At 52.5% G+C, this 10,951-nt stretch overlaps 1 protein-coding gene across 1 annotated transcript in view; it reads right to left on the bottom strand.

Moving 5' to 3' along the window:
* PPP2R1B (protein phosphatase 2 scaffold subunit Abeta) overlaps window positions 1–10,951 on the bottom strand; it is a 36,650-nt gene that overhangs the window by 1,475 nt on the left and 24,224 nt on the right. The window contains exon 15 of the mRNA XM_007128258.3: window positions 8,864–8,985. Coding sequence (XP_007128320.1) covers window positions 8,864–8,985 — 122 coding nt within the window. The remainder of the gene's footprint in view (window positions 1–8,863; window positions 8,986–10,951) is intronic.

Raw genomic sequence — 10,951 nt, 5'->3', positions numbered from 1 at the left:
AAAAAAAAAAAAAAAAAAAAGGTAAAAACTGGAGAACAGGTAGTAAGTTGGAGTCATTGTATAGGCAGGGATCTTTGATCGTTTTGTTGCTTCTGGAGATTTTTCCAGAACTTATCTTCAGAGTGATGTGTGGAAGACAAGAGCAGTATCATCTGCCTCTCTTTCTAAACTGGACAAGACAAATGATAACAAATTTATGTATCCCTTCTGACAGGTTCGCTGGTTTGGTCCTCCCTGGCGTGTGGTCCCAGGGAAGAGACTAATTACAGGGCTCTTTGTGTCTGTCAGCCTGCAGCCCCTGGAAGGCACGAGATGACCTCAGGCTGGCCTTCCACAGCCCCTCTTGGACCCCGACCCCTGGTCTCACAGTATCCCTCACATCTTTGTTTCACCATTTTTCCGTGAAGGTAGCCTGGCTGATCCCAGAAGACTCGCAGCCGCCCTAGTTACACCACCATCTTGTCCACATCTGGGCAGATTTCAACACATTTGGCAGAATGGGGCACCTACCGTTGTAGAGATTGAGAAATAGGCAGCAGCACAGCCCGCAGCCAGTGATAGGTCTGATGGTTCCTACCCAAGCACTCAGCTTGTCTGTCCGAGAGGAGCAGTAGCTTCTGTCTGTACATTAATTTACCAAGCACTTTCACGAGCAATCTTTTCCAATGCTCACAACAATACTATGAAGTTAGTTGAGCAGGTAGTCCTCATTTTTTACGGCTGAGGAAACCAAAGCTCTGGGAAGGCTACGTGGCTTGTCCAAGCCACAGAGCTCGTGAGTGGAGGCGGCAGACGGGCTTTTGGGTGCTCTGGCTTCTCACTCCACGCTCTTCCCTCCTGGGTAGCAGCTGACTCTTCTCATGAGCAAACAGCTGTATAAACAAAGCCCCCACCTTGGTTAAGCACTGGGTGAATGTGACATTGTCCCCGAAACCTTACTCCCACTTGATAGCCACCTGGCTTTGGGGGAAGTGCTGCCCTCCAGGTAACAACTGTGGTTGTCCACGTGGCCCTGCATGAACAAGGCCAAGGGAGACACAGACCCTGCAGATCACCATCTTTCCAGTGTCCAGTTAACTACAGAAGTTCAGGTTCACATCACAGATGTCTCATTTCTCCACCTCACACAATATAGTAACTTCCTGCAAAACTATATGACGGGACACACCCTTTCTTGATCGCCAAGGCGCCAGATTGCACTGCTTTGGCCCCCCATCACAGACCAACAGACTCAACCCTGAGAAAGGGTGCTGCTCAGAAAAGAATCAGGAACTCAGCCCAGTCCTGAGGAGGGGGATAAAGTATCTTTACGGTTAAGGCCCATCAAGTAGAAGTGCTGATCAAGTACTTTTAGGGTTAAAAAAATAACATACTTTGAATACTTTTGTCTTCAGAGGCAAAGGGGGTGGGTTAGGGAGGAGCTTTAAAAATAGAAGTACAAAATAACATCCTGGAAAAATATGACCCCAGATTGGAATAATGTTATATTAGCAAATACAGATAACAGGGACTTGCCACTGGCTGTGTGATGCCTATCTGTTCAAGATTTGCTCAATCAAGGAAATACACGTGGTGATACTGTCCCACTACTGACAGTGAAAGAAATCTGCCTCCACCAAAATCTCTGAAGGAAAAAGGACCAGAGAGAAAAGGAGGTTTGCTTCTCTTTGGGGATTGCAATTTAGGAAGTAAAATTGATACAGAGATATTTGCACTTTGTAGAAAGGGCAAGATTATTTGCTTATTTCTGAAGGGAGGAGGGTGGTCTTTGCTGGATGTTTGGTTTGTGAAAGAGTTACTTCTGATTAAATTAATCTAATTGTAGTTATTTTTTCTGTGTGCTTTTTTTTTTTTTTAATTACTAAGGAAATGGTGAGTTCAATAGCTTTGGTATTTTGAGTGCAAATCGTAATAGCTCCAATGTGAAAAAAATCAAAATGTAACCTGTCACTCAATGTTAGAAAATTGCTTAAAATGCAGTTTAATAAATGATCTTTGTATCAAACGTAATTTAAATGGGGTACTTTTCTGCAAGGAAAATGTACTGTTTTTATGTTTCCAACCCTCTTGAATTAAAATAAAAACAACTTGTTTTCTAAGAGCCTGGGTGATGTGACTGTCAGGTGGATGAGATAGGGCCTTTTCCCTCATCAGGCCTCGGGTGGAATTTTGAAAAGTATGGAAGGTGGCTGTGTTCCCTGAGCTCTGGTACTCGTTTCAGGCTGCAGAAAAGGACAGTGGATAATATGTTCTCATTGACGTCAGCAGGGTAAATAATACCTTCCTCTGAAATCGCCGGAGTACACGGTAGCTGCTGAGAACGCTGACGGAAGCACTGCTAACCGCACTCTGCACACGGACAAGGCCCGGGCTGCCTGGGGCTCCTGGACTTTCAGAGGCGGAGCCGGGCAAGGGCCTCTGAAGCAGCAGGAGGGGAGGCGGGCGGCGCCTCGGGCTCACCTATGACAAGCTGCAGGGCAAAGGGAGGGAATGGGGGCCCAGCCAGACACTGGCACTTAACGATGGCACATCTTCCGTGCAAAAGGTTTCAACGCAAAAAAAAAAAAAAGTTTCAAAGCTGCGCGTGTGCGCACACACATGCACACACTGCGGTCCCCCTCCGAGAGACAGGAACCAGCACAGTGCCCTCGGGTGCTGGAGAATCCGTTTGCTGAGGCATTTGGGGCACTCTCATACATTCGAGGCTTGTTTTAGTGCCAGACCCTGAGTGATAGGGCACTATTAAGTCCTACTTTCTGGGGACTTCCCTGGAGGTCCAGTGCTTAAGACTCCACGCCTCCACTGCAGGGGGCACAGGTTCCATCCTTGGTCGGGGAACTAAGATCCTGCAGGCCGAGTGGTGCGGCCAAAAAAAAAAAAGAAATTCCTACTTTCTGGCAGCAAGTTTAGGCTTTGGTTTCACTCAGACCATTCCAGTTGATCCCGTGCTGTGTAGACCTGAGACAGCGTCCAAACTGAGGGATCAGCCACTGGCCCTGGTGGGAGTGGAGGGCCTGGTGGGAGTGGAAGGCCTGGGGGAGACGGCCAAGGGCAGGAAGAGAGCAGAGGCCCTCCCCCACCGACTTGCCCTGCTGCCTCGGAGCCGCTTGCCTCAGGCGCTCTGTCCTGCCCCAAGTTTCTCCATCATTTGGATTTTGTGTTGCCAAAAACAACCCCCTGTGTCCAGGGTACAGGCAAAAATAACAGACCTGCCTGCAGAGACTGGCCAGAACTTTAGCAGCCAGTCAAGCCCTTGACCTTCACGTTGTGCAGAACGTGGACAACGTCCTGCACAACGTTCGGTCTGTGGCCTTCGTGAGCCAAAGGCTCAGTGCAAGGGGCAAGGGCGACCTGAGCTCCAGATCCAGGGCCTCTGCCCAGCTGGGCTGAGGTCTAGAGCTTGTCAGCTGTGCCCACACCTCCAAGGTGATGCCGTGTCTGCAGTCACCAGAGCCCACCTCCATCGCCGCCAGTCAAGGCCCCACCCAAGGTTCTGTTGTTGGCCGTCTGCTCCTTTCCAGCCCACTAGTTCCTAAATTGAGGTTTCACAGATCCCTTCGACATGCTGATGAAAGCTTTGGATCCTCTTCCTAGGAAGCATACATACACAGACATACAACTTTAGACAGATAATTTCAGGGGAGGAGTTGGTTCCTGGACCCCCTAAGGCCCATTCACGGGGTTAGAGGGGTTTCTAACCCAACTCAGAGCATTAGCAACTCGATCTGCAACCCCTTGCGCTCTTCAGAGTTACCGTTCTGGTAGGGCCCTCCCTCCTGAGCTTTCCCATCCCTCCCTGGGTGGATCCACGTAGGGAAATAGCGCCCTGCTCTGCCTGCAGCCCCAGGGCACCGTGGGAGGAAGTTCTGGGCTTTGTGCACTAAATCCTGGGTGCCACATAGCTACAAAATAAATGTCACCTGCAAAGGGTACAGCCGCTCTGCCCTTCTCATTTTGGCCCCAGTGATGTCACTTCAAATTTACAATGTTGTGTTAGTTGTGAAACTAACACATTGTAAATCAACAATACTCCAATAAATTTTTTTCTTTTTTTTTTTGCGGTACGCGGGCCTCTCACTGTTGTGGCCTCTCCCGTTGCGGAGCACAGGCTCCGGACGCGCAGGCTCAGCGGCCACGGCTCACGGGCCCAGCCGCTCCGCGGCACGTGGGATCTTCCCGGACCGGGGCACGAACCCGTATCCCCTGCATCGGCAGGCGGACTCTCAACCACTGCACCACCAGGGAAGCCCAATAACTTAAAATTTTAAAAAAGAAATGACAAGGCTGAGGAGCTCTGGAGGGATGGAATATTGCCCATGGCTCATACTTCACAGTGTCCCCTTGGGAGACAGATGTGGGTCTTGACTGAAGTGAAGGGGTTGGACCCTCACCTCAGACACTAGCCATCACTGGCAAATCACTGAGGCCAAACCCAAAAGCCAGGTCAGGCAGAGTGCGGAGCTTGCTCTGTGCCTCCAGCCGTTCAACTAAGGAGCCTTCCTGCTATAGATGACCCAATCCGCTGGTGCAGCTGAATTCCTCTGGACCCATAGTTGCAAATACCCCTAGGGAGCATTGATAGCTGCCTTTGTATAAATTTTTAAGGGACTTTCCCAAGCGCATTGACTCAGAGCTGGTCTGAAGCCCAGGTGAAGCAGGTGCAGGGCTGAGCCCCCAGGTGAGGAACCCAGATGCGGGGAGAGAGGACACTGCCCATGGGAAGTGGACTCCCCCTGCAGCTGAGCCCCCAAGAGCTGGCTGGGCAGAGAGCTCAGAAAATCTGGGCCCAGAAGAAAGAGGTATTGGGGATCTGGCCTCTCAGAGGGAGAAGTTGTCCCTCTCCCTGTCAGGGAGGCTTTGAGAGCTTCTGACTCCATCTCTCTCTTCACTCCCTGAATGGGACCTGAGATACCAAAAGGGGGCCTGACTGGGAACCCTGACCCTCAGGAGTGAGTGCATCACCACCACGCCAGGGCCACCCACAGGGTTGTGGGGTGGAACACAACTGAACTGAGGGGACGCCCCCCAAGGCCTCTCCCAGGAGCGCGCCACGCTGCGGGACCCCGAGTTCACAGCCGAAACGACTCCAGTCTGGGGCCCACTAGAACTGCACTCTGGTCACTAGAGAAGCCCAGATGTTTAGCAGGGTCCCTGTGCCAGCCAAGAGAGGGCCAAAGGGCAGCCAGGCAGTTGGAGCAGGCCCTGGGGACGAAAGAAAGGGCTGGGCAAGGAGGGCCTGGCCAGGAGCAAGTCTGGGAGAACAGAGCCTAGCTTCCCCGGCCCACCCCCTGGAGCAGCCACTCTGGCCAGAAAGGCCCTCCAGGTAGGGTGGAGCCTACCCATTCTCTGCCAGGGACAGCCCGGGAGGCAGCAGAGAACCTCTGGCTGAGTCCTCGGCCCCTGGCACCACTCCCAGCCCTGCTGCTAACCTGGGCAAATCATTGCAAAGGCCCGTTATCCCAGCGGTAACTTGGGAACATAGACTAGCTGAGTTAACCACAGCTCTACTGCAAGGTTCGGACGCAGCCTGGCCTAGCACGGCCTCCAACAAGAAAGCACTCAGAAGACCCCCCAGCTCCCTTTAATGGCTTGTCACAGTATTGCACCTCTCCCTGTCTCGTTCTCATCTAACTCTTGAGCATCCCAACACTGGACACAAAATATGGTTGCTTGGTGCCTACAAAATCCCGTCACAGACTGACGGGCGGCTGCCCTATTCTGAGCACCTGCTCCAGGTTAAGAACCAGGAACTTTGCCCAGGATCTCTTCGTTTTCAGAGATGAGTTCTGGGCAGCGCCAGCCATGGGTACCACAGATGAAGGAACATCCATGAGAATCCATGTCCCACCTAGGAGGCCTTTTTCACCCATCTCCCAACTTTTAAGGCCAAGCTCCTGGAGAGAGGAGGGCTGGAGGGCCTGGGTGTCTTTCTCTGCAGAGACAGCTGCTTGGTCCCCAGCCCCCAGAGAGGAGAAGGTGCCAAGAGAAGGCAGAGCCTGAGGACACTTCTCCGCTGGCCCTGGGAGCGGTCCGCGGCCGACCTCCCTGGCACTGATCTCTGTGATCAGTCCTGAGCTGGATTGGACGCAGGCCTCCTGTAGTCTTTCTGGGCTTAAGAGAACTAACCCTTTAACCCTGAGGTTGGCCCTTCCTTAAGGAGCTCTTAGCCTTTAGGCACCCACAGCCAAGCTCCTTAGAACTGCCCTGGAGACCCTCAGGCAGCCCTAGGCTCCCCTAACCTGCCCTCAGGAGAGAAAGGACAGGACAGCAGCCCCTCCGCCCCCAGGAAGCTGGCTCCTCCGAAGGGAGCCGAGACGCCTGTGCTGCTGGACAGTCCCCCGACCTCGGGCTAGCAGGACTGCTGGTTCACCAGTAGGTGCTGGTTTAGAACACAGAGGAGAGCCAGGTGCCAGAAGTCAGAAGCCAGAGGTCCTAGGGGCCCAAATGACTGAGTTTGGGGAAAATAAGGAAAACTGGAAAAACCAGAAGTAGAAACAAGTGTAGAAGGAGCAGGGAGCGCAGAAGGTGCAATCTCAGTGGAGACTGGGGCACGGGGACCGGGCTCCGGCCAGTGTCTGTGCGGGACAGGCTGTCAGGACAGAGAGAGGAGGAAGAGGAGAGCAGATCTGGCACATCGGTGCCTGCAAGCGTTATTCAGGATGCTTCCCTTGATTTGAGTCTCCGAACCCGGGCTCGGGCGTGGAGCCTGACTGTCCCTCGCAGCTGCTCCTTCCTGCAATAACAAGACTGACATCACTGTTGTCAGGGAAATGGTGTTTTGATTAAAATCACGTGACAGCTACTTCGTGATTCAATAAACAAATCCTCTGTTAACCCTCGCCTGACAGAGGCCCGTCAGCAGCTCTGTCGTCAGAGAGCAGGCCTCGGACCGTCCACGAGGGCAGTCCCGCCCGGCTAGGAGAGAAGACCACCGTCCGCCGCCAGGAAGGAGCTGCCGAGCTGACCCGGGGCGGGGGGGGGTGCGGGGAGCGCGAGGCAGCCGCGCTGCCCCCCTGCACGAGGCGGGGGCCACAGGCGACATCCAGAGCACAGACTGCTCCGCAGACACCAAGGGCCAGTCTGGGAGGAACCAAGGAGACACCCTTCGCCAAAGGAACTGGCTCTCACCCCTTGAGGTCATTCCCTCTTGGACCAAGGGGCAGGCCAGAGCCCTGGGATGTCGAATGGCTCCCGCGGGGCCCAGAGGCCAGCGGACATTGGAGGCAGTTCCCAGGGCTCTCGGGACCCTCTGACCCCGTCGGGGCAGATGGGCGAATTTGCTATGGGCCACGGACAGTGAGTGAGTGAGGGGTTAAGAACAATTTCTGGTTTGCAGTTGGATGACTTCCTGGATCACTCACTTGGCTGCTGGCCCCTGACACGCAGGGCTCTGCCTGGCAACAGTCAACTCCCTTTCAAACGCGGGGAAGGCTCCCTGAGTCATGGGGCAGGGGATTTTTCTGGGTTAAGTGATTTGCAGCCTCAGAGGCCTAGCAGTGCCTTGCCTCCGTTGCCGGAAAAGACGCCCAAGTAGACACGACAGGGTTCGGGGGAGTTTCTCGACCAGCTGAGAAACAGAGCTGCCAGCACCTACCACACTGCTACAAGGATTCAGTGAGATTTTGCCAGGTGCCTGACAAGATGCCTGCACAGTTACCAAGGCTCGAGGCTCGAGGAACAGCAGCTAATACTGTTTCCCCAGCTTGTGGCCATCAGGGGCGGCCTACAGACCTGGCAAGTCTGCCACACAGGGATCGCCTCAACTATTCCACTTGCAGGTCGAAGGCAAACCGTGCATTTAATGGCATGGCCAGTTGGCCCTGAGTGTGTAGGAAAACATAACTTGTTTCTTCCCAAGGAAGTCTGTGGCTTAGGTCTAAAAATTTGTGACTATTATGCCTGCTCTTTCGGCCACGGTATCTTCTCTGAGGCCAAGTTCAGTGAAACAGAGGTCAGGACGAAAGGGCCCAGGGCTGCTGAGGCCGTGAGCAGCCCTGTCACCTCGGCACTTCCTCCCGCGGGGCCGCCACCGCCCGAACAGCCTGGAGCTGCCGGCCCTGGGAGAACAGTGCACAACGCGGCAGGAAGGGGAGAACGTTCTAAGATGAAAGACTGCAGTTCAGGGCCTGGACAATAGCACAAGGTTCGCATGGCCCCAGTTCACAGAAAATGAAAGAAAAGCCATAAAGATTTATAAGACAAACTTTTTGATGTTAGAAGCGTCACCTAGCAAACCCACTGGAGTGGGTGCGAAAATACCATTATCTTCCAAATAAACTAAATGCAGCCTGACATCAGCACACGGCAGCCAGACCCTCTGTGCTGCTCTTCTGAGCGTATCTGTAGGTCATAAACCACCCTCCTAACAAACAGCCCCAGGGCAGTGGCCGGCACCAACTTTGCTGAACTTGAACTTTGGCGTACCTCCTCCAGAGGGGCGTCAAGTGGGGCTTGTAAAACTTTCGGACTCTTACCCAGTAAAATTGACAGAAGTGGTTTTTTCCTTGCATGGAAGTGACCACCTGAGAGCAATTGTAGCAAATGAGAACTGTCTATTCTGTGAGATGAGTGGGAACAGCAACTCTTGAGCCAACCACCTCTGTCCTCTGCATGGGGGCAGAGCCACATGAGTGGCAGAGCGCTGGCAAGCCCACCCCACCCCTCAGAAAGCATTCCCAGAAGGAAGGACAAGAAGCAGGGCGACAGGCTTGAGAAATACACTCCCGTGGCCCTCAAAACGTGACCGTCCCCTCAGGGAGCGAGGTAAAGATCTGGCTTCGCTGCTGCCTCGCTGGCTGCCCTCCGCCCACACCTCAGCCCAGGCAAGGGGAGGACTCAGGCCAGGAGTGTCTGCAGCACTTACCTTCCCAGCGTCCTCTCCCGGCCCTCTGGGTCTCAGGAAGTGGTTCTTGTCAGCCCCAGGGGCGCTGGGCTCTTCACTGTCCTTCACAGGAAAATCTAGCTTCCTCAGCCTTTGGGCCACCACTAGGGACACAGACAGCGGACCGTAACTGTCCCAACCAGGCCACATCCCCCTAAGCCCACCTGCAGTGCCTCAGGTGTTCCAGCCCTGCAGTGGGGAAGCACATGGGTCTCGGTGCAGAGAGAGCTGGTTCACCCCAGGACCTGACTGAGGGTGCCTTTTCCTCGAGAGCCATGGAAAGTGCTACCCCACGGGGCCGCTGGTACCGGCTGGGTGTTCCCCCAGGTCTGGGTCACTGACAGCCTACAGAGCCCCAGCCAGACAGAAAAGACCTGACTCCTTTCAGAACTGACAACATCAGTTTGAGACAACAACTCTGAATAGAGAAATGACTTGGCTTCTCTACCCAATGAGTAATTAAACTCTCTTCATCCTCCAGAAGATTTCCATCTCAACTGAACATTATATAATTTCCTGGAAACAGCAGGCTCGTGGAGGCAAATGGGGAATAGTGAGACTATTCTAGGTACAAAAAAAAAAAGACTGGAGACATGTGAGTGAACAGGAAAGAGGAGCAAGGAACTGGATGGAAACAGGAATATGAGAGAATCGGAGAGAAACAATTACATAACATCAGACCACAATCGCTTCATTGTTAAACCAAGGAGAACAAGGTGACAGCTCCTTCTCCCTCCAGTTTATATCCAGGCAGTGCAGAAAGGAGGCTTTAAGACAAGAATGCCAAGAGGAAAAAAAAAAGGGGGTCAGAGGAATTTAAGTGAAAGGCAAGAAACGAGCACCCAACTTGTTTGGCCACCCTGCCCTGCCATCCCCAGGGGGATGGGACCAATGTGATTTCTACAGGAAAGATTTTAACTCCATAACAACACAGCAATTAATAAAATTGCAACAAGCCAGCATTACCACAGCCTAACCACTGGGCCAGGAATGACACATCTGTTTCCCCTGGAGGTCCATGCAAGTATCTTGTATGCTTGGATAAGACAGCACAAAGGTCAGGCTGCTGTCTCTGTTGAGTCAAGACAAGCTGTCCAGCAAAGACCCCCAGGGCCTAGGATCACAGTGGCCAAGCTGTGATATTTCTGTGAGCTGAGGGCTATGATTTCAACAAAGTCCCGTTAGAAACCATATATTAACCTGTTTCTTCTTATGAAACAGAATGCACTTCGGGTTCCTATCTTCAGGGCAGCACAGGCAGACAAACAGGATCTGGTCTCTTAAGCCTGTGAGGGCTAAACCCCATAAATATTGTAGAAAGAAACACTAAGGTGAATTCCACTACTGATGAGACTTTCATTGACATATGTTGTATATATCTCTGCTTCACTTTCCTAGTCAATCAAACAACTGCTGTAAACTGCCTAGGATGGATAAGAATGGCAGTGCTTAGTCCAGGCATTGTACAATCCAAGTGGAACGGGGACTGGAGAAGGGCCACAAAAAGCTCGTTTCTTAAAAGCAGTGAAATTCCTTCACTGTGTCAACAGGGTAATGAGAAGCAGTCTGGTACCGTGGATGACTTGTTCCACACACAAAACACACCAGAGCACAGGTTTTAGAAATTAACTGAACATATTTTTATTGAGCACCTACTATGTACACCAGACACTGATCTAGGTGCTGATGCTTACAGATACAGCAGAAGACAGAACAGACAAAAATCCCGGCCCTTACAGAGATCCTGGAGCTTACAGTCCAGTGAAATCAAGACAAGAAAACTAATCCATGGAGAAAATGACAAAGTTATGAGCCAAAGAACAATTCTTCTGAGGAGTAACAAAAGGGATTCCCTATTGTTTAAGTCAGAAAGAAACAACGAAGTCCCTTTGGGGTCACCAAAAAAGATAGGGCCCTGCTGAGCTCCCCGACCCAGCCTGAGAAAGCAAGGGCTTGCTGTCTACCCTTTACCACAGTTTTAGGGTAGAGGTCCATGCACAGAGCTCCCCAGGGGGTCCACTAGGCCATTTAAAAGTCTATCCCAAAACCAATGGCATTTCCAACCAGAGG

The sequence above is a fragment of the Physeter macrocephalus genome, chromosome 16, assembly GCF_002837175.3.
Source record: "Physeter macrocephalus isolate SW-GA chromosome 16, ASM283717v5, whole genome shotgun sequence".
NCBI classification, from domain to species: Eukaryota; Metazoa; Chordata; class Mammalia; order Artiodactyla; family Physeteridae; genus Physeter; species Physeter macrocephalus.
Note: the sequence above shows the minus strand (reverse complement) of the source record. Positions and strands in the feature narration are given on the sequence as shown.